Source organism: Mytilus galloprovincialis, chromosome 5 (assembly GCF_965363235.1).
Source record: "Mytilus galloprovincialis chromosome 5, xbMytGall1.hap1.1, whole genome shotgun sequence".
Lineage (NCBI taxonomy): Eukaryota > Metazoa > Mollusca > Bivalvia > Mytilida > Mytilidae > Mytilus > Mytilus galloprovincialis.
The window spans coordinates 49709885-49735521 of NC_134842.1; the positions used below are offsets into that span (position 1 = coordinate 49709885).

The window sequence follows — 25637 nt, forward strand, 5'->3', positions numbered from 1 at the left end:
AATATCTTGATAATTACAAGATAAAATTGTATTGTTTTTTTGCGATTTTCAACGATTATTTGGCACTTTAAAATTATTAGAACATGATTTGTGCGTTGAATGCAATTAAAACCCAATACCCTAACTTTTACTAGCTTGAATCAAACTTTAAACTTAAAACTATTTAGATTCCAAAAAAGTTATTTTGTCTACTGTTGTATCCTATATAAAGCAATCCATGGAGTTGCTAAAATAAGGTGTGGACCTTATTTTTGATACTTATACATATATATATATTATTAATATTAACTTGACTTGTTTAAAACTTTATTCATGTAGGGTATGTTTCTTGTGTATATGTCTCTTAAGTTTGCATTTTAATCCATGTGGGTTTTACTTTTTGCAAATAAAGTTATGTATATATTATATTTGATATCGTGTGTTGGCCGAATGTCACGCACTTTGCACATGACAAAACCCTGAAATGTCTATGGGTTGTCTGTGGCTGAGTAAAATATGTTCCCCTTTCAAAATGACCGAACATTTATTTAACATAAATGTATGTGATATGGCTTGCATTCACTCAAAATTATGTTAATTCCAATTCTGTATTTACTATCAGCTAAATGTTAGGTAAGCATCAAAGCAAAAAAATGCCCTCTTCTTCATTGTCTCGTCTTGATATTGGTGGTAGTATAGTGGTGACATCTATAAAAAACAAAAAATAATAATAAAACTATAGAGTATATTCACATCCATTTAGAAATATCAGGTTCTTACGCTATCGTTCGGAATGTTGGTCCTCACTGGTCTTTAATTTTGTACTTTTTTGCCTTTTAACTTGTTTTATTCGAGTAAACCGGTAAGTCCTATGTAGGCAAAATGCGTTTTTGGCATACACAATCATAAACCTCGATTTTTTTTACGCTCATAAAAAGCTTACTCGAATAATTACGATTAGTGATCGAAGTGCTTGAAATAAAGCGACTGACTTATTCGGGTTAATGAAAAGCAGTATCTTTATTTGTAGATTTTATATTTCAGACTATATTCCTTTCAAATGTGGACCAAATAATGAAAGTTGTCAGAATCTAATGCATTCTGGGTAATATTTTCAAAAACTCTAAAACGTTAAAATTGGCTTACATTGTCCTTAACAATCGAAATTCAGCCAATGATGTGACGCTATTTTCATTTTTGAGTACAAACAAAACGGGGAGTTTTTAAAAAAACCAACATGCATGCACATAATATATTGTTCATTTAATTTAACCATGGTTATCAATGAACATTTGTTATGTGCAAAAAAACGGTAATTACTAGTATTGAATAATTAGACATTTTCTGAAGTCATCTAATTTAACAACTGGCATCTTATGTATGTATCTGTTTATTATCTATTATGTGTAAAAATACGGTAATAATTTGAATAATTAGACAGATTTTAAAGTCATATAATTTAACAAATGGCATCTAATGTACGTTTAACTCAATGAAAATACACAAAACTAATAAAAAGTCAGATCATCATATTTTCATATTTGATACTCTGACTTTTCAAGAAATACTGGAAAAATACGCGTCGGCGTCCCTAATTATAACAGAACAATTAGTGTGCCATGAAATGAGTAAAACTATAATTCATATCATCTCTGGGAATCAGGCTAACTTAGTGTGAAATTTTCCGTCTTATGTTGCAGACGTGAACAGTTTGTCTTAATCGTGCGATATGTTAACATTGAAAACAATGTTGTGAAATTGTAATACGAAAGGAATGTGAATATTGTGAATATTGGATAAAAACTAAGTTAAAAGCAAACATTCCAGTTAGTTGTATATGTTTTGGATGACAGGACATACGAGCGCGAGAATATCGTATCAATTGTGAGATCGATGTATACTCCGTTACACCATAGATGTTTACACATACGAATATCAATCAGAATTTTTGAAAAATACTAAATAAAAGTGTTAATGATAACAGGTTTACCACCATTACCAGATGTGGGTGATGGTGTTGGAATCCCAGGTGGTGTAAATTGAGGTACTACAACTGTTTAGGAATAATTAATTTGTTGGTGATTATCAGAAACATTCAATTTGTTCATCTATTTGTGTGTGAATATTATTTATAAACATACAGTATGTCTATACTATATTAAATTTGTGGACCAAAATAGTTCAGCCGGTTTGTTTCTGTTAAAGCCAACGATCGCCTGAAGTATTATATACGGGTAATAATCATAGTTTGTGTATGTTATGTACAATGTACTTTATAACTTCATATTGTAATTGCTCTAACTAGCGTAGCTTAAATAATTCAACTCCAAATAAAGTTCCATAGCTGTTTCATTACTGTCTACATTTTGTAAGCAGGCGGAAGTGCATGGTTTTGTATATTTAATTATATATACAATTTATGACAACTCAGCAAATGGTCAAATTTCACCACTCAAAAACACTCACTAATTATTACAACTTGCATCACTTTATCAAACTCGCACCACTCAAAAACAATATAATGTAACAGTCTTGAAGAAACGTGTTTCATCATTAGATAGATTTGGAATTTCATAGGAAAACTTAGCGCTTTAGACATTGGAAGTCTCATTGCACTAAAATGTAGTGAAAACAGGTGATTTGATGAAATCCTGGGTCAGTCTGATGAGCTGGTTACTTCACAGATTGCCAGTTGACAGGTATGGTATTGTTTATAAAATGTTTGCTTTTACCAAAAGATTAAAAGATACAATGGTTAAATATTATATATGTAGGACTTATTTGTAACCCAGTATTAATAAAATTAACAAAACATTTGATTGAGTGATTCTGTTTTTAATATTATAGAAAAGTATACAACATTGCTATACAGACTGTAACAGAGTTACATTGCACCTTAAAACATTCATTATTATAAATAAAAAAGAATAAGAATCTGCATACATTATAAACAACATTGTTATTTTTTGTTCTACAACCTAGTTGCTATTTCAAAAATATTTCCTAAAGCTTTAATTTCATGTCTTTGTTTTGCAAGCATGGCTCAAAATGGGACTTTGAAATTGGTGTTGTGTTGGGTGGAAATCTTTTTAAAATCTAAAATACATAATTGTGTTTTAAAAACTAATAAAGTTTATAAAAAGAAACTATTTTTTTCTCTATTTTTAAGGTAGTGTTCAACCTAATATTTCTAATCAAAGGATTGTTTAAATACTACTCACTACATTCACTGGTTTGTTTCAAGCAGCCTAGTCTGACCTTGTAGTCAGCACACCCATTTGGGTCAAACTGGTTCATATTGTCGCATTGTAATCCACTCCAAAGGTCACAGGAAATTATTTGTCCTAGGTCATCGGCTGTGGAACCTGTAGCTGTTCGACATTCAATCTTCATAGGATTAATGCAAATATGTGAGTGTTTCTTTACTTCAGCAATAGGTTCTGAATCACCACTGGCATCTGGTGTGTGCAAATTCACCCAGTTATCCCACTCTGTACATCTTTCAACTATAATAAATACAATGATTTGATTTATAATGTAAAATCAAAACAAGTAACCGAAGCTGTTTCTTTCTTTAAAACTTGAATGTGTATTTTTCTAAGGGTGGATGTCCAAATACAATCCCCACCTGGAAGGTTCGACAAAGTAATTGATGGTTTACAATACGGATATGAAAATAAACATTTCAAAATTTCACTTTGGATACCGTATTTCGGTTATAAACAAGCTTCTGTCCAAATTTTGAAAAATTCCATGGAGTTATTAATGTCTTACTAAACTTCACCACAGACAGAACCTAAATGTTGATGATGCTGACACTGACAAGACAATCTATGATCAATATGTCTTGCTTTTGAGACATAAAAGTTGCAGACTTGACAAAAATGATTCTGACCAAATAACAAATATTACAAAAAGGAACCTGACCTGCACCATGTAGAGTCCATGATTTGCTTAGGGAAAACCCAGCCATGATTCAGTAAAAAAAAAAAACCACCAACAACATTGGTTGTGGACAAAAATACTGAACTCAGAGGAAAATCAAATCGGAAAGTCCCTAATCACATGGCAGAATCAAATGACAAACCACATCAAATACGAACTGTCATATTCCTGACTTGGTACAGGTATTTTCAAATGTAGAAAATGGTGGATTAAACCTGGTTTTACCTTGCGGTACAATGTCAGAGAGATCCATACACTTAAATACGAGTTACCATTAAAAACCATTTAAATGCATCATAAACATATTAAAATAGAAAATGACATACATAATCTTGTTTAAAATTAATATAACTTCATCAGCATTTAATAGTAACTTCTAAAAATATATTGACAGCTAAGAAAATGATTATAACGATGTTTCTTGAATAAATCCACATTACAACATTTTTTTTATTAAGAGTGGTAAATTATTCCATGCCTTGGTTGCAGAATAATGAAAAGATTTTTTTTATAAAAAATTGTATTTGGTCTTGGAACAAATTGATCATTATTAGAGACAGATCGTAAGTTGTGGTGTTGCACATCATTAATATTTAGCATTGCTAAGTAATCAGGTGTTAGTTTATTTACAATTTTAAACATTAGAATTTATTGTTGTTTATTTATTCTCTTTGTAAAAATGGCAATTTTAAAGATGAAAACATAAAATAAGAAGAACCGAAATATGGCATTAAAGTATAATTTTTGCTACTCTTTTTTTTAAGTTTTATGATTCTATCTGAATCTTTTTGTAATAAATTTCCCTAAACTGAACTACAGTAGTCTATATAGGGTAGAATATACTCATTATAAAGTAGTTGCCCTGTGTGTATGGGCAAATATACTTTAATTTATACATAAGTGATAGTTTAGAGGAGATAATTTTACATATATGATCATCATGATCTTCCCAGCTTAAATTTTCATCAATGTCAATTCCAAGTAATTTGAAAGAATGACCATTCTCAACACATGTTTCCTTGATGGTAAAACATAATTCTGATAGTTGTGTAAGTTTTTGTTTTTAACCTTATTTCATAGACTTTGTGTTTTTTGCATTTAAATTTTCATACTGTTATTGTTACACCAAATTGTATAGCATTTAAATCATTTTGCAATATCCTGATTATTTTTGTTTATTTTTTCAATGTTTTTATTATTGAAAATGCAATGTTGAATCATCAGCATATAAATCCATGCTGGATTGTTAAACATGAAGTGGTCAATCAATTATTTAAATTTAAAATAACAGAGGACCTAAAATAGATTCTTGATTCACTCCATATTTTACACACAATCTATCAGATTTAATGTTAGCGTATTGATCTACTTGTGGTCTTTCAGACAAATATGATTTATCCAATCTATCATATGTTCTCCGATATGATAAAATTTTAACTTTTCTTAAAGTATGGCATGCATGATTAAGTTAGCACAATACAAACATTTTTTTACTTCCAATCCCCAACCTTTAAAATGCTATAACTTAATAAAAGAGGTATATAAAGATAGATAAAAGAATAATCTTTTAAATGAATGCAATATTTTTGTTTTGCAATCATTATGTAATCAATTATTATGCAATTAATGGCAAAATCTTGGTCAGTTCACTTGAATGAATTTAGCCCTTTCATCTCTTTAGCTACACAAGAAATTTTAACCTTATCTTAATTAACACAGTAGAAGCTTCAAAAGGGTATCTCAAATTAACGCTATCTTATTCAATTCTCTCATAAATTTGTAATTAGTGTAAACATCCTTACCACATAAAAGTAGCTAATGTATGATTAGGTGTAAAATTTTATCTATACATTCTATCTAAAATCTGAGACAATATTTTGTAGATAATGGCTCAAGGAACAACATATAATAAAATCAATCCTCTCGAGGGATCCATGAAGAAGCTAATTTCAATTGAAAGTGGATATTTGTTGTAAAATTTTGTAGACACAGTTATCATTATAATTGATTACATAATTGTTGTATAATACTAACATTGCATTAATTGGACAGAGTAATCTGTTAGCTATCCATAGATACCACTTTTATAAATTTTCAAGCATTATAAAGAAAGTTACAGCATTTTAAAACTGGGGAATTGGAGGTATTGTGCTACCTTAATAAGGTCAAAAGCCTTTTTGAAATCTAAAAACACAGTTCCATGGAAGTATTATATTATATAATACTTCCATGACAGTACCAACTGTTTCTCCATTATTTAAATATTTTAACCATTCATCAAAAAGTTTAGTCAGCGCTGTTTGACATGAATGACCTTGCATACTCAATTTTAACAATATAACAATTTTTTATTGTTAAAGAATTCATATAACTGTGTTATGTGTGTACATACATGTCTCTCAAAATTTTTAGATATGGTATTTAAAATAGAAATTGGACGATAATTGGAGGGAACATCTGGGACCTCTTTTAAGTATAGCAGTTACTCTTGCAAGTTTTAATTTTTGTGGAAAATGATTTGACGTTATACTTTTGATTATTAGAAAAGTTATGGCAATATTATCCCTGCATTTAGCTTTAAAAATTTGGGACCAATTCCATCTAAACCTGCAGATTTATTATTATTAAGGTGTTTTAGTTGTGCACACATCTCTCTAACAGAAATGAGTTTAAAAAATTAAAGGAAATTGAAAATTTTGAATTTAAAATCTTCAATTTTTTTAAATTTTCTACAAGTAAAATTGTGTAGCATAGAAAAATCCATATATGAAATATCATTTCCAATTTGTTTTTCAGCTACAGAAGAAAAATAAACATCAAGTGTATTAACAATATCTGAGATCAACAAATATAAATGGAAACCCCAAAACTAATTCAGACCAAAAAAACAGATAGGTAATGATAGCTTTATATCATAAACATTCTCATCAAAATATGATTAGGGTGTAGAAGGAGAGGAAGGTACACATGTGCGCTATTGTGTACAGATATGACCCCAAATTAAACCAAATAAATCATTCAGATCAAGAAATGAAATTAATATGAAGTGAAACTTAAATCATATTATTAAAGGAAAGTGAAAGTTTGACTAAATTCTCTCAAGAGCTTTAGGAGCATTTGTAGATACAAACAGACTCCCCTATCACTATGTAAAACCAGCTTTAACAAGCATTCTCAGTGAGTATTGCATGGGAATACATAGTCCCCCCAACCAGTTAAAAATTCATTGTATTGGAACAAAATTCTAACTTGATTTATAACTTGTCATCGTGTAAACTATATAACAAATATCAAATCAAGAAGACAATTTTGTAAGACCATTACTCTGCATAAAGTAATCAAACCAAAACAAAATTTGTACTATATCTGTATCTTGTCATTAAACAACTATATACCAATATTCTAATCAATATCTTCAAGCATGACGAAAACAAGAATGTGTCCCAAGTACACGGATGCCCCACTTGCACTATAATTTTCTATGATGAGTGGACCGTGAAATTGGGGTCAAAACTCTTATTTGGCATTAACATTAGAAAGATCAAATCATAAGGAACATGTGTACTAAATTTCAAGTTGATTGGACTTTAACTTCATAAAAAACTACCTTGACCAACAAACTTTAACCTGAAGCCGAACGAACGGACGTACGGTACAACAGGCAGACGGACGAATGGACGTACAGACCAGAAAACATAATGCCCCTCTACTATTGTAGGTGGGGCATAAATTGTAGGTGGGGCATAAAAAGTGCATAAACTGATTATTTGAGTTATTTTTTTAAGTCTAAGGATAAATGTACACAAAATCATCAGACTGTGACAAAATTCGAAATTAACCTGCAACTTGTCATGATTAAATAATAAACAGCTGCGCCATGAGGGCTTGATACGTCTGTTGGCTAGTGTGTGAATTTTTATGCAATAATTATAAATAGATTCCGACATACGGCCAGACATATGAACCCTTTGTTAGTCTTGTACGATTTTTAATTTCAATTTCTTGTGTATAATTTGGAGTTTAGTATGATGTCCATTATCACTGTTCTAGTATACATATTTTTAAGGGGCCAGCTGAAGGACGCCTACGGGTGCGGGAGTTTCTCGCTACATTGAAGACCAATTGGTGACCTTCGGTTGTTGTCTGCTCTATGGTCGGGTTGTTGTCGCTTTGACACATTCCCCATTTCCTTTCTCAATTTTAAAGTTTAAAGCAATAATCATAAATTGTTTTTGAGATACTGCGCGACATGTGAAAAAAAACCTTTTATTTTTACAAAAAAACTCAATATTTCTAAAATAAAATTTTGAATCAAAATCAAAAAGTATACAGATCTTTAGTTTAATATTACTAAGAAGTGTGTAGATTTTAAGCAATAATCATAAATCGTTTTTGTGATATGGCACGACATGTGAAAACCCCTCCCCCTTCTTTTTTTTACAAAAAATCAAAGAATCATCTTCAAAAAGTGTGAAAAAAACAACCCCGTGTTCTAAAACTCAAAAAGTTCTAATCTTATTTTCATCAAAAAGTATACAGATTGTTTGACCATTTTTAGAAACAATGAAATTTGGATAAGTCGTTCTAAATTTATGATGCAGCATGTTTACAGGCGTATGAAAATACACCAAATATTCAATCAAAATCTTCAAGCATGAAGAAACAAAAGTGTGGAATAATGATTAGCCAGACTGATGGATGGACAGACAGACAGAGTACAAATCTTAAGACCCCTTTGACCTTTTTTGTCAAGTGAAAATTTATGACAAAGGTCTTTAATCAAAGCATCTTCATTTAGATATAAAATGTAATACTGACCGGCAATGGTTGTTGGTGGTCTGAATGGTATCTTCATCGTTGTCGTTGGTACAGGGGTTGATGGTGTTGTTGAAGGAATTGTTGCTAAAATGTTAAAACAAAATATTTGGAAACCAATTTAAAACTGATTATAAAAAATTAACACAGTCCCAATACACTTTTTTACTTACCAGTATCAATACACTTTCTTACTTTACCAGTACCAATTCACTTTCTAACGTACCAGTAGCAATACACTTTCTAACTTACCAGTACCAATACACTTTGTAACGTACCAGTACCAATACACTTTCTAACATACCAGTAGCAATACACTTTCTAACGTACCAGTACCAATACACTTTCTAACGTACCAGTACCAATACACTTTGTAACGTACCAGTACCAATACACTTTCTAACGTACCAGTACCAATACACTTTCTAACCTACCAGTACCAATACACTTTCTAACGTACCAGTGCCAATACACTTTCTAACATACCAGTACCAATACACTTTTTAACGTACCAGTCGCAATACACTTTCTAACATACCAGTAGCAATACACTTTCTTACGGACCAGTACCAATACACTTTCTAACGTACCAGTACCAATACACTTTGTAACGTACCAGTACCAATACACTTTGTAACGTACCAGTACCAATACACTTTCTAACATACCAGTGCCAGTACACTTTCTAACTTACCATTACCAATACACTTTTTAACGTACCAGTCGCAATACACTTTCTTACATACCAGTACCAATACACTTTCTAACGTACAAGTACCAATACACTTTCTTTCTTACCAGTACCAATACACTTTCTAACGTACCAGTCCCGATACACTTTTTTACTTACCAGTACCAATACACTTTCTAACGTACCAGTCCCAATACACTTTCTTACTTACCAGTACCAATGCACTTTCTAACGTACCAGTCCCATATCACTTTTTTAATTACCAGTACCAATACATTTTCTAACGTACCAGTCCCAATACACTTTTTTACTTCCCAGTACCAATACACTTTCTAACGTACCAGTCCCAATACACTTTCTTACTTACCAGTACCAATACACTTTCTAACGTACCAGTACCAATACACTTTTTTACTTACCAGTATCAATACATTTTTTTTACTGGTTCTAAGGTAAAGTACCAATACACTTTCTAACGTACCAGATTCAATGCACCTTGTTACTTACCAGTACCGATACACTTTCTAACGTACAATGTTCCAGTCCTAATACACTTTATTACTTACCAGTACCAATACACTTTCTAACGTACCAGTACCAATACACTTTCTATCGTACCAGTACCGATACATTTTCTAACATACCAGTACCAATACACTTTCTAACGTACCAGTACCAATACACTTTCTAATATACCAGTACCAATACACTTTCTAACGTACCAGTACCAATACACTTTCTAACATACCAGTACTAATACACTTTCTAACGTACCAGTATCAATACACTTTATAACGTACCAGTACCAATACACTTTCTAACATACCAGTACCAATACACTTTCTAACATACCAGTACCAATACACTTTCTTACTTACCAGTACCAATACACTTTCTAACGTACCAGTACCAATACACTTTCTTACGGACCAGTACCAAGACACTTTCTAACATACCAGTACCAATACACTTTCCAACGTACCAGTATCAATACACTTTATAACGTACCAGTACCAATACACTTTATAATGTACCAGTACCAATACACTTTCTAACGTACCAGTACCAATACACTTTCTAACATACCAGTACCAAGACACTTTCTAACATACCAGTACCAATACACTTTCTAACATACCACTACCAATACACTTTGTAACGTACCAGTACCAATACACTTTATAACGTACTAGTACCAATACACTTTCTAACATACCAGTACCAATACACTTTTTAACGTACCAGTCGCAATACACTTTCGAACTTACCAGTACCAATACACTTTGTAACGTACCAGTACCAATACATTTTCTAACGTACCAGTACCAATACACTTTCTTACGGACCAGTACCAATACACTTTCTAACGTACCAGTACCAATACACTTTCTAACGTACCAGTACCAATACACTTTCTAACGTACCAGTACCAATACACTTTCTATCTTACCAGTACCAAGACACTTTCTAACATACCAGTACCAATACACTTTCTAACGTACCAGTACCAATACACTTTCTTACGGACCAGTACCAATACACTTTCTAACGTACCAGTACCAATACACTTTCTTACGGACCAGTACCAATACACTTTCTAACGTACCAGTACCAATACACTTTCTAACGTACCAGTACCAATACACTTTCTACCGTACCAGTACCAATACACTTTCTATCTTACCAGTACCAAGACACTTTCTAACATACCAGTACCAATACACTTTCTAACGTACCAGTACCAATACACTTTCTATCTTACCAGTACCAAGACACTTTCTAACATACCAGTACCAATACACTTTCTAACATACCAGTACCAATACACTTTATAACGTACCAGTACCAATACACTTTATAACGTACTAGTACCAATACACTTTCTAACGTACCAGTACGTATATAGATATGTCTATCGAAACAAAAACATATTCCAATAAAATCGTTATCAAAATCAAATCAAATCAAATACTTTTATTGCCACATTATCACGATATGATCGATTTATTAATATCTTGATGCATTATTAGCATTTTCAAAATTATTTGATTTCATAATATAAATTCACACATTATGCTATTGTATAATGTTATTGATTTTTATAATATATCTAAGATTATTGGATACCATAACATTATTATGGTGTAATGTAAGTGCATGTATTGTCTTGTACAATGTTTATACGGATGTTATGTTGCTTTCGTACAAAAATATTTTGTTTAGCACTTTACCAAAGTAAGCCTTCATGTCTGCTTTATGGTCGGGTTGTTGTCACTTTGACACATTCCTCATTTCCTTTCTCAATTTTATTCTTCAAAACTCTTCGATCATTAGCTTTAGTTTTTCAAAGATGTCCATGAACCAGAGTTTGAATGGTGTCGAAATTTTACATTGACTGCCTTATTTGAATGAACTATTCGGTGCATTGTTCAGCTTTGAAATAAATGCTCTTATTTAATAGAATCGAAGAGTACATCGAGTATGGTTATAAAATGTGGTATGTTGTAGATGATAGATGAAAATTGCTACGTTTTTTTTATTCTTCTGTAATGTGTACTGTTTTCAGAGTGTTTTTTTTTCTTTTTTAGTCATGGCGTAGTCAGTTTATTTCGAATTGTTGGTTTTTATGTCCTCTGGGTGTCTTTTTCCTGTTATTAAGTTATGATTTCTTTTGTAAAGTAAAAGAAATGACGGATAAATGGTTTGTTTTTAAATTAATTGTTACTGATGTTAAATTCAAAACATTGCCAGTGTTTATCTAATGAGACCACCAAATGATAGATACGTCTTCCGAATCAAAAAAATATTCCAATAAAATCGTTCTTCTTCAGTACTAGTCAATCTTTAGTTTCAGAAAACCATCGACATACGATGTTTACTTTCCGATACGATATTTATTAATATCTTGATGCATTATTAGCATTTCCAAAATTATTTGATTTCATTATACATGTGATATTAATAATTCACACATTGTTCTATCTTATGATATTATTGATTTTCATGATATATCTTAAATTATGGGATACCATAATATTCATTATGGTGTAATGTAAGGGCATGGATTGTCTTGTACAATGTATATACGGATAGTATGTTGCTTTCGCGAAAATATACTTTGTGTAGCACTTTTCCAAAGAAAATACGCCTTCTTCACAATTCTTCATCATTAGCTTTAGTTTTTCAAAGATGTCCATGAACCAGAGTTTTAATGGTGTCGAAACTTCAACATTGACTGCCTTATTTGAATGAACGAATCAGTGCATTTGATAGAGTGTAAATATGACAATATTTCTCTTATCTGCTAAAGTAATTCATTTCATTCTTTTACATTTTATTTTTATATCATAGCTAGTATAGTTATCAGTATATAGTTTGTAATGTATCTGATTTCATAGAGGTCATAGCCTTTTAGCATGTGTTAGTTTAAGTAGCTAGTATTTTATTATGTATGAATAGGTTGGTGCATTTTTGGTGCATATTTGGAAGCAATTTAGGTCAGATAAACAAGTAGAATTTAGGTCAAATTATTGGTGCATAGTTGGTGCATTGTTGGTGGCAATATCTATATAAGGCTCAGATTTTTGTTATTCTGGGGTAGACTCAATTTCTAGATACATCTTGGCAGATCACTGATAGATTCGGAATTACTATTGTTTCTTTATATTTTGTCCGCACAGTATTGGACACTGTTGCTAGGTTTTTGTCCGCTCAGTATTGGACACTGATGCGTGGTTTTTGTCTGCACAGTATTGGACACTGTTTCATGGTTTTGTCCGCATAGTATTGGACACTATGCATGGTGTTTTGTGTGTGCTCAGTACTTGACACTGTTGCCTATTTTATACGGAGTGTAATAAAAATCCGTTTGTAATACGGTGTGAAATAATTGTGCCAATGAATATTTGAACTATGCATTTTTGTAAACTGTATATAATGTAAATAGTGCCCTGGAATGGAATTCTAATAAATAGATTAGTGAATTTACTTGTATATTTCTTTGACAATAAGACTACACATTATTGGATTATTTGTTTTCGAATAATCCGTTATTTGAATGTACCCGACCTAACCAAAAAGTTTCGTGTAACTCAACCGCCATGACACATTGCTCAGCTTTGAAATTAATGCACTGTGTAATAGAATCGAGGAGTACATCGATAGAGTATGGTTATTAAATGTGTTATGTTGTAGATGATAGATGATCGTTATGGATTAACCGTTTTACAGATGATATCGGATATGTTCCTTATTTCATAACTAAATCTCCTTCCCTTTTCACGCATATGACCTACCGAATTAGAGTACTTACCGGTTTTGTAATAACAAGAGCAACACGACGGCTACCACATCAGGATCAGAATACCCTTCCGGAGAACCTGATATCATTCCAATGTTTCTGTGGGTTCGTGTTGCTAAATTCTCAATTTTCTGTGTTGTGTATTGTGTTCTATTATTGGTATGTTTGTCTTTTTTTTTGTCAATTTATTTTGAATACTCAGGTGTATCTATCATCAAATATTGACCGACGTCGTAATAAATATTTATTGGTGATACATTAATTTCTACCTGCCTATGTTTGTAGGCTGTGTTTTTTTTTAAATTTCTGTCTTGATGTCTCGATTTTTAATCCAAGATATAATTTTTATTTACATGTAAGACAACAAAAAAGATATTTCATTTACAGAAAAAAAAAAAAAATTTCACAGGATTTGAAAAGAAACATTTCGAATTTGATTGTGACCGGAAAAATACGTTGTATGTGTAATTGAATTTATGTACCCACCTTACCCAATATACACACACACATAAGTAGAATTGAAACGAGATTTACTTTTAGTCGAGTAGCAAGTATCGACTTATAAAAGGTGAGTATCGAGTTATAAAAAGTGAGTATCGAGTTGTAAAAAGTGAGTATCGAGTTGTAAAAGGTGAGTATCAAGTTGTAAAAGGTGAGTATTGAGTTGTAAAAATTGAGTATCGAGTAGCAAAAAGTGAGTATCGAGTAGCAAAAAGTGTGTAACGATTTATAAAAAGTGAGTATCGAGTTGTAAAAGATGAATATCAAGTTATAAAAGGTGAGTATCGAGTTGTAAAAGGTGAGTATCAAGTTATAAAAGGTGAGTATCGAGTTGTAAAAATTGAGTATCGAGTAACAAAAAGTGAGTATCGAGTAGCAAAAAGTATGTAACGAGTTATAAAAAGTGAGTATCAAGTTATAAAAGGTGAGTATCGAGTTGTAAAAGGTGAGTATCAATTTATAAAAAGTGAGTATCGAGTTGTAAAAGGTGAGTATCAAGTTATAAAAGGTGAGTATCGAGTTGTAAAAAGTGAGTATCGAGTTATAAAAAGTGAGTATCGAGTAGCAAAAAGTGAGTATCGAGTAGCAAAAAGTGAGTATCGAGTAGCAAAAAGTGTGTAACGAGTTAAAAAAAGTGAGTATCGAGTTATAAAAAGTGAGTATCGAGTAGCAAAAGTGAGTATCAAGTAGCAAAAATTGTGTATCGAGTTATAAAAAAAATGAGTATTGAGTAGCAAAAAGTGAGCATCGAGTTATCTTTTTATTGCTAATTCTTAAGGTTTTAAATAACTTCTTGAAATATCAATAAATTTGATACATTTCTATTCTATAAGAATGCATTGCAAAGGGTAGTCGTTTTACTTTTAAATTATTTATTTTTATTAATATTTGCTTTAATTAAAGGGGCACTAGCTGTCAAATTCGTGGTCACCGAATTGACTCCAATTCTCATATTTGATTTATAATAATGTAAAACATTTATCCAAACTACCAAAAATCTAAAATAAACAGTTTACAGAGCATGGGGTAGATAATGTGTATGTTAGTTTCGTGTGTATTTTAGTCGAGTCGCCATCTAATTAACTATCGATTTGACCTCAGATGACCATATAAGCGATGTAAACATGAATAAAGATATGAATAGATTAAACCAACACGTGCAATTTGATTTGTTTATGTCTGTTTGAGTTCATTTTATAGATTAAAAATATATGTTTGTCATTGTTTTTAACCGTATAAGAAAGATTTTATATAGATTGAATCAGTAATCAAATGATTTACCGTAGTTTCACTTTCATTGCTGACATTCTTTTTCTTTAAATAACTAGTACACATACAATGCATGTGTTGTCAATCTCTAGCAAGGGGTTAAATTGAAGTTCACATGAATTCGGATTTATGGGTCGACTAATTCACTTGCAAGTGAATGAATAATTATCAATGTTTCTTCGCTTAATTTGACAAAATTGAACCTTTTTGGCTGCTAAAAGCGAATTATTATTTGACTATTTCACTTTCATTACTGCTTGAACAAAAACAAATCTTACTTTAGTTTTTTATATATCTTGTAGCTAGTGTCACTTTAACTTTATTACATTTATACTTTTTGTTGTCCGTTATGGAAAAACTAAGGTGTAAGTTAATTGTGCATTAGTCATTTAATATTTTGGAAGAACTTGATCATTTAACATTAGCACATGTTTTACCGTTGTTGTGAAATCAATTCTTTAATGATATCTCAAATCTCGATTTGAGTGTTTTGGGGTACCATTTATGTTTTAATTGTGTCATATAACCTGCTTATTTGTTATAGTCCCGTTTTCATTAGAGTTTTACTTGGTTTTTCTTATGCTGAGTGGTAACGCCACTGTCCTATATTAGAGGCAGGATACGGTCCTGCACATATGTTTAACCTCCCTATATATATACTTAACTTACCTGTCCCTAGTAAGGAGCCTGTAATGTAAGTGGTCACTTGTTAGGGATGACATCAAAAGTTCAATGTAGGATAAAAAAAAAACTTAATTCATATAGTTTTTTTTTCACAGACCCCCCTACCACCTCTCTCTTACTTTAATTTGGGAAAAAATTATTGACCAATAAGGATATATATAAAATCGATGTCAATTAAACAAAACTTGCAGCAATTTTGACCCCACCCCAAACTATTTGAATTAAGTTTTTTATCCTTCATTGATTTTTTAAAGTCGTCCCTTACTGTAATTCATATTTGTTTCAATGTTGATTATTTCTTATTTAAATCTGAATTGTTTTAAACATGTAGTTTTGGAGGCCTTTGGAACTTACCTTGCGGCATAAGTCAATGCTCCCTGCTTACGAATTCATATACTCAAAATTTTAATGTGAAAAATTAACATTCTATCCTTGTATCTATTTTCAGATCCTTGTAAAGAAAATGTTATTTTTTTACATAGGTTTTCACTATCATTATACCCCACGTAACACGAAGTTGCGGAGGTTATAATGTTTTTACTCGTCCATCTATCTGTCAGTCCGTCAGTCCGTCAGTCCTGTTTCTAGTGATCTCAACTCCTCTAAACCACACACAACAGAATTTCATGAAACCTTTTCAGATAAAAAGGACATACTATGTAGTCGTGCATAACGAAAGGAAATTACTATTCAATTATTTTTCTAGGAGTTATGCTCCTTTGAATTTATTTTCTTCAATGTACTACTGCAACAGTTTGTCATCACAACTCCTCTGAAACCACACAACATAATTTCATGAAACCTTTTTAAATAACAAGGACATACTATGTAGTTGTGCACAACGAAAGGAAATTACTATTCAATTATTTTTCTAGGAGTTATGCCCCTTTGAATTTATTTGCTTCAATGTACTACTGCAACAGTTTGTCATCGTAACTCCTCTGAAACCACACAACAGAATTTCATACAACCTTTTTAGAAAATAAGGACATACTATGTAGATGTGCATTTCGACAGGAAATTATTATTCATTTTTTTTCTTATTCATTTTTTTTCTTACTTTTTCTTAAATGACAATGTGGGGACGTGTTATATGTGAGCGCGCTCACTAAGGTTCTTTAATTTTCATTGAGCATTTTGTAATGATTGGAAAATTCAACCTTACATACTATTTTGATAAATGTATCTTCGTTGATAGTTTAATGTAGACACATGATCATCTAGGAATAAGGTACTTGGCTATGACACAACGAGATGGGTGTTAGCGATCTTAACTACCCATAGGGGTCTTGCACAGTCTTACTGCATTTATAAGAATGATATGTTTTTGTAGTTTATTACTTTAACATTAGTTCTTACAAAATGGCAAACAAAAAGTATTACAGATACAAAGTAATAGCAAATAAATGAAGTAAAATTACTCTCCTTTGCAATGCATACATATAAAATGGAAATGTATCTTTTTTATGAAATATTTCAAGAAGTTTTAAAATTGATGCAAAGTTACAGCAAATATCAGTTAATAAATGAAGTTTCTTTGCAATGGATTGCAATGCATTCCTATAAAATAGAAAATAGAAAAGTATCTTTTGCTTCTTTTATCACTCGATACTCGCTTTTTGTTACTCGATCCTCACTTTTTTATAACTCGATACTTGATACTCGACAAAAAGAAATCCTCAATTGGAACGGTCTGCAAGATTAACTGAATTAGAAACAGTAACGATTCCATTTAATGAGTTATCCTGCTGATCGTAGTTGTGGATCTGATCATTAATTAAATTTCGTCAAATCAAGACATCTAACCATGCGAAAGTAACGTGTTTTTATACCTAATGTGTATATAGTCATTTATAATTTTAAAAGACCTCTGAAGAATGTGTACTATTTTTTTATAACATTTCCCCCTGATAAAACTAATGTATTTTAAACGAGGTCAACTGACACACTTATTTCTTACATTTATTTTCAACAAGACGATTTATTCATTGTTTAAGGAACGATAACACATTTAACAAAAAAATGGCTTATAAGACGACACGAGTTGTCTTTCTTGTAAAAAATATTGTTCCAGATAAAAGACATTAAAGACGTAAGCATTTAAAATGATGACGTAAGGAAGGCAACGATTTTTGGATGAATATAATCAGTAGATGATCATAAAAATAGCATTTTAAGATTAATAAATTACGGAACTTGTAAGCAGTACCCAAAAAATTGTTTTTCGGACACGTCAAATTTTATTTTTTCATGCATACTTATATAATTCAATAATATTCAAAGTTATGGACACGCATAATATTACTGGAAATATTATTTAATCTCATAATATTATGGATTTTCATGAAGCAGTCGAATTTAGCCAATTCAATAATATTATGGAGTTCGCTAAGTGCTCCGACTGTATAATAATACCTGCTGTTTTGCAAAGTCCACAAAACCGTTGACAATTGTCGTCTCTAAAGAGCCTGTATAATGGGTTTGTGCAGAGATCTGCATCATACTCATTACAGTTAGATATTTTGTCGGCGCATGATGGTGGTGGTGTACTGACTGAAATATATATTAAGTCCTTATTATAAACATTTGGATATATTGCATAAATAGTTTACCATATCTTTATTTTTTGTTAGATCACTTGATCCTGTAACAACATGTATTTTTGTTTTTATCTTAAGATTTGATTTCTTGAGAAATTAAAGAACATTTGACTTCAGACAGACGATATGAAACTTGCGCACATTAAACGCATTATCTGGATTTGTAGATTTTATATTTCAGACTTGATTCCTTTCAAATGTGGACCAAATGATGAAAGTCGTCAGAATCTAATGCGACTTTGGTAATAATTTCTACAGCTATAAAACGTTCAAATTGGCTGACATTGTCCAAATTTAACTCAAGAAGTAACGCTAATATCATCATGGAAATAGTGAACACTGCAATTAACCATAGTCCTTTAGGTTCTGAAATGGCGAATTGTTAAAAGTACATGCATGCACATAATTATATTGATCCTTTAATTTCACAATTAGGAATGAACATTTATTATGTGCTAAAATACAGTGATAATTTGAATAATTAGACATTTTCTGAAGTCATCTTATTTAACAAAATTAATGGAATCTAATGTGTTAATAACTCGATGAAAATACACAAAACTAATAAAAAGTAAGATCATCATATTTTAATATTTCATATTCTGACTTTTCGAGAAATACTTGAGGAAGTACGCGGCGGCATCCCTAATTATAACAGAACAATTAGTGTACCCTAAAATGAGTAAAGCTATAATTATTATAGAATTACCTGCTATTTTGCAAAGTCCACAAAACAGTTGACAATTGTCTTCTCTAAAGAGCCTGTATAATGGGTTCGTGCAGAGATCTGCATCATACTCATAACAGTTAGATATTTTGTCGACGCATGATGATGGTGGTGTACTGACTGCAATATATATCAAGTCCTTATTATAATACATTTGGATATATTGCATAAATAATTATCCTATTCTCTATTTTTCGTTGTATAACTTGATTCTTTAACAACATTTTTTTTTATCTTAAGATTTTATTCCTTGAAAAAGTAATAGAAGATTTGACTTAAGACAAACGAAAAGAAACTGACGATAAAAATCAACACAGTATAAGCTATTATCTATAGAAAACCAGTCAATAGATGCGAAAAACACTGGCACAGTCAAAATAGACGATAATAAATAAACAAACCAGGAAAAAATCACATTCGTTGTTACTGAAAGCAAAATCAAAGTATATACTACTTTTTTCAATCATGCCGTCTTATACCCTTATATCAACATCTTAAGAAGAAAATCTTTTTAAATTTTCAAAATAAAATCGATACAATCTCGACACAGAAAAAGTAAAAAAAACATGCGAGTCATGATTCAAACTTTGAATTAGGGAATTAATGTTTATACTCCTTAAATACAAGTCTATATAATTGATCAATACGCTTAATTGTAACCTTGTATTGATTATAAATTATTTTGAGATAAAAAAAAAAAGAAAACATTCATAGTCATAACTTTAATACAATATTATCAAAACAGCACTGTGCCTGCCATAAAAATCGACAAGGAGTGTAATTTGTTGACCTTCAACCAATCTCGTTGCTTGCGTTTTGTTGGTTTTCTTTCCTTGTTTTGTTGTAATACGCCCAACCATTTGTACTGTCTTGATATTTCTATAACTAATGTATACTGATAACTTACCAATACAAAAACCACAATACATCCTGCATCTTACATTTGCCCAAGCATGGTAACTACTATTGACTGGACAAATACTTTCTTTCGGATACGGGCGACAGTTTATCAAATCTTTACAGTCTAAATTACGAAAACAGGGTTTAAAGTAATTTCATTAATAAATCTAGAAGTGGGCTGTATTTCAATCAGACAGCAACCCGACAATTAAAATGATAATAATAAAAAAACACTTCGAGCAGGGCAACATACAGGTTGCACTTTTTTGTTTGTTGTTTCCAAAACCAGGCCTCTTTTGGGGAGATATATAATATTCATAGATGATTAATTTTTTTTTTACGTATCGGTTTCTCAGATATTATCTCTATGTTTTATCGCGTAGAGACATATCTTGAGAATGTTACTCATAGCGATAAAATTGAAGTCTGTGGAAATCCTTAAATTAAGGTAGGAGTAGTATAGAACTTTAATGTAAGTTTAAACGCGTAGACGTTCGGGGCATATATACGTTGAAAATTTGCTGCACAGCCCTATATTTTGACCTTTAAAAAAAAGAAGAGCATATGAAATTTCCATTCTAGAATATAATTTTTTTTCAAAACTTCATAGTAAAAGTGGTACAGTTTTAGCCGTAAAAGGAGTTCCTATGGACAAATTCATTGTTTATATTTACAGAAATGCAACCTATATTGGGTTAAAAAAAGAGAACATACAGCATTTAACCAAATCCGGTTTATCTCATAGATTTTAATGAAGTTAACTCAAATATAAAGTTTTATAAATAGTTCATGAAGATTGATGAAATCCTTGGCCTTCACTATGATGACTTAGCATAAATTCACAGTTTGAATAGTTTACTTAAAGCCCTGAATGCAAAATTAATTCATAATATATGCATATTAGCAATTCAAATTGTTTAGAAGTGCTTATATTAACTCTTCGCAGTCATTGAAACTCATAGATCCTTCCTCAATATTATTGTTGAAGTGTTTTTCCTGTCGATAACCCAAAAGTAGGCCGTAATACCTAAATGTGCTTTTCTTTTACCGCGGCATAAAAAATACAAACTAGAAGTACTAAAATACCTCAATAAAACTTACAATAGTGTGTTCTATCCTAAATATGCACTAAATATTCCATATTGCTAGAAACAACAGAATAATTTGAGAAATTTGAGGCCCTACAGGCAAAAAACAGAGAAAAATGCCTACCCCTTGGGTCATTTAACTAATAATTTAATTTGTAAATGCTATGAATTTATTATTTTAAAGGTATTTTGTATAGAAACCAATAACTGTGCTTCGAAGTTAAGCGAAAATCACATGTAAGCAGTCATTTCTATCAAACTTTTAGTGAATTCATACATCAGACTAGTATCTTCCTACATTTAACTTTTGCAATATATCTTTGATTCAACACTTCTAGTTCATATATTAGCTAAATACTGTTGTGTGGTAAAAGATGATTCTGTTGTGACAATTTTTTTCAACTGACCATTTGAGGCAGTAATTGCAACTTTCATTGACAAATATGCATACAGTAAGATGTGGACTGGAGAAAGAGGCAGAATTGGATAAGTTGTATAATCTTGAAAGTTGGAATGATTAGCTAAACATTACATTCAGAGTGTTCTTAACTGCTTTCAATTTGTTATCAAAAAGATTCAAACAGGTTCTAGACATTTTTTGTCAGAAAACATGCACATAGGGGAAGCTGGCAATAATCAAATTCTTGTTTTCAAATCTTTAAAAACAATGATACAGGGCTGGGGGTATAAAATGTACTGTAAATGAAAACTAAGAGTATAAGCAGAGATTTCTTTAATGCTTTAAATCTGATAAATAAGTATTGTTGTGAGAAAAAGTGTTTTTAAGAGTTTTCTATTGGAATAAATGTTAGTATAGGTTGCATATTATGTACTCTTTTATTTATTTCTGAATTATTTTCTAAATGTGATATTCTATTATCTACAGCAAAGGTTATTTCACATTCATATGATGGTCCTTTTGATTTTATTGACAGTTGTGAATTTTAAACTCATTACCCTACACTTCCACATAATCTTATCAAATAAAAGGATTCCTATTTAATAAAATGCCTGTTTGGGAAATCTGAATGCAAATATGCTGTGCTGCATTTCATTTAAAGCCTTTTCTCTAATGAAATTTTACAACCCTTAAGTCATCTAGATGACTGTTTCTTTAAATAATCAAGAATTTTCTATATAAACTGCAGAAAAATACCAAATGGCACTTACTTTATATAAATCAAATATAAACGGCAATAACTGTCCTTTCCTATATTTGGATATTTCATTTTTACACTGGCACTGTACACTAAAATTTACGACAAAAGGGACGATTATTCGGTATTTATAGTTTAGTTTCCTTTTGTGGACGGTGTTATGCCTTTGACACCATCTTACGGTGTTTCTATATCACAACGCATTCGTTATGACCGTGTGTGTCGTGACGTTTTGGATTTCAATAAAACGTTATCTATGTATTACTGGGGAATTATTATTTCGCTGATTTCGTTACCACAAATACTCAAAACCGTTACTAAATTTTAGATATCAAGATTTGGTTTGAAAATTTGGTTGTTCATGTAGAAAACTTATTGAGGACATGAAAGCACATCCTCAATTTACGGAGATGTTGTTTACGGAGCCCTGAAATTTAGAAAACAGGGTAAACTTATCGATCAATTCAACACTGTAATTATATTTGTGAATATTTTTTTTATTGGTATTAATATTGATTTTGTTATCAGAAAATAAAATTAAGACTAAATATTATTTTTATATGCATATGCATATTCATGCCTCTACCTGTATCTTGGCATTGTACAATGTCATGTTTTTCTTTGACTGTTCGTGACGCCTTCATATGAAATCCACTGGATGCTGGATGAGTGCTGATTGCTATTTAAGTCTTAGATGCATGATTGGTTTTTATAACTTGTTATTTTCTTTCATCTAGTTATCAGTAACTGTGAGTACTCTTAAACGAGTTTAACCCCGGCACATTCTGTAAATGCTTGTCCCATGTCTGGAGCTTGAATTCATTGGTTGTCGCTTGTTGGTGTGTAACATATTTGTTTTACGTTCATTATTTTGTACAAAATTAAGGCCGTTAGATTTTCTGGATTGAATGGTTTAACATGTGTCTTTTCGGGGCTTTGTATAGCTGACTTTGCGGTATGAGCTTTGTTCGTTGTTGAAAGCCGTACGGTAATTTATAATTTCTGTGTCATTGAGTCTCTTGTGGCGAGTTGTCTCATTCGCCTTCAAAATACATCTCCTTTTTACATTTACCAGACTAAAATATCGTTGGTCTGTAATACGAATACAAAGAGTGATGTGTTTACGTCAATGAGACAGCGACCCGATGACAATAATAAGACAAATATACTAGAGGTAAAAATACAGAATACATCGAGAGATAGATGTTCCAATTCCGACCGGACACAGCTGCCTTTTTATACATTCGTGCAAACTATCAAACTTCCAGGAACCAGTACGCTCTAATATGCAATTAAAGGTATGTTGAATTTTTCAGCACAAGTCAGGATAAGGTATAGTTTTGACATGAAATGATTACCACTGTATTTGACCTTAAAACACAATAGTCTTTAAACGCTTGAAATTGCTGAATTTAGCATGGAAGCATAGGGGCTTTAAATTAGTGGTTTATACTTTAAGGATGTAGTCATGACAGGTTTGAATTTTTTTGTCGGATATTCGTACTTTTTGTTTTTTTCCCTACGATGCAGGATAAATTATTTAAGAGGATTATATATTTCTTTTCTTACAATTTGAGACCCAAATTATGCCAATGCTAAATATATACATTAAATATATCGAAAAGGAGTTCAATAACCATCAATATTTTTAACTTATGTTGTTCCTTAAATAATGTTCTTCTGATTTATAGTCTCAAGTTTGAATTCAACATATTTTTAATTTCACCTGACTGCATACTTAAAATAAATGCCAATTTCTGTTTCAATTATATTATGTTCTTCTGATTTATAGTATCAAGTTAAAATTCAATATTTTTTAATTTCATCTGACTGCATACTTAAAAGAATGTCCATTTCTGTTCTAATTATATTTTTACCTACCGTTATGATTGTAATCTGTAAAATGACCAGGTGTTGATGTGTCAGTTGTAAATCCTAAAAAAAAAAACAGGTAGAAATAAGCCATAAATACAATAATAGTCATATTGTCTTCAAAACAGTGAAACATTTGGATGAAGTTTATATTATAATATAAAACGCAATGATACACACAAATAATAACCAACAGTTTTCAAAATGAAATCACTTGTTTATGATCTTCGAAAACAAGTTTTTGTTAATAAAGGTTAAATATAAGTGTTTTATTGGACAGAAGACAACTGATAATGCTCTATGCGTCGTCGCCACAATTCCGTACTCAACTACTTATGAAGAATAAGATGATGTGTTCAGTGGTGCTTTTACTATATCGGGATATGGGTATTAAATCGAATCTTTACAGGAAGTTGTGATAATATTTTAAAAACCGACACGGATAAAAACAATAAACAATGTCAAATTTTTCAGGCTATAATTAAATCTAGATCTGTATTTGAGTAAGTTGATGCAAGCTTACGATATGTATTATGTCTTATACTATTAAAGGCAAATAATATTTAACGACTATACTATATAAATGTGCAAACACGTTTATTATGATTTCTCAAGGTCAAGTAGCTATATATATATATATAGGACGTGCATTTTTCTGAGTACGTTTTAAAAAAAATCGCACAAATATACCTATCTGTGCGTTACCTGTCACTATCCTATAGATTAACAACTGTTGGATACATTGATACTTTAGAATCTTCATTGAAGGTGGAGCACGAATGAGGTGTTAATTAATTCTTTTGATGTGTCATTTGTATACATGAGTGACATTCCTTTTTACTATATTTCAATTCGAAAAAGTCTATTGAATCTATGCGTGTATTGTCTTCATTGAACAGATTCATAATTTTATATTTACGTATAGTTATTTGATTTAATTTTGAATAATTACAAAATTCAACAGATCTTAGTTTTTATTATCGGTTTATTAAAGACATTCATGTATATTTTCTAATTTCATATATTTGTTTTGAAACGTTTAAAAATGGTATATACCAACATAAAGAACAATTAATATTTTTTTAAATATAATTTAGTTACATTCAAGT

General features: G+C 31.0%; 1 protein-coding gene across 6 annotated transcripts in view; it reads right to left on the minus strand.

Moving 5' to 3' along the window:
- Positions 1-3177: 3177 nt before the first annotated feature.
- The window catches only part of LOC143075976 (uncharacterized), a 48031-nt gene continuing 25571 nt past the window's right edge, over positions 3178-25637 (minus strand). For 2 of the 6 annotated variants that reach the window (XM_076251584.1, XM_076251583.1), the window contains 7 exons: positions 24538-24591; positions 20419-20535; positions 19494-19631; positions 18600-18737; positions 16170-16187; positions 8743-8826; positions 3178-3485 (listed from right to left, as the gene is read on the minus strand). In XM_076251584.1, coding sequence (XP_076107699.1) covers positions 3193-3485; positions 8743-8826; positions 16170-16187; positions 18600-18737; positions 19494-19631; positions 20419-20535; positions 24538-24591 — 842 coding nt within the window. In that variant the 3' untranslated portion in view covers positions 3178-3192. The remainder of the gene's footprint in view (positions 3486-8742; positions 8827-16169; positions 16188-18599; positions 18738-19493; positions 19632-20418; positions 20536-24537; positions 24592-25637) is intronic. The other 4 variants (XM_076251585.1, XM_076251586.1, XM_076251587.1 and 1 more) reach the window with 4 other exon arrangements.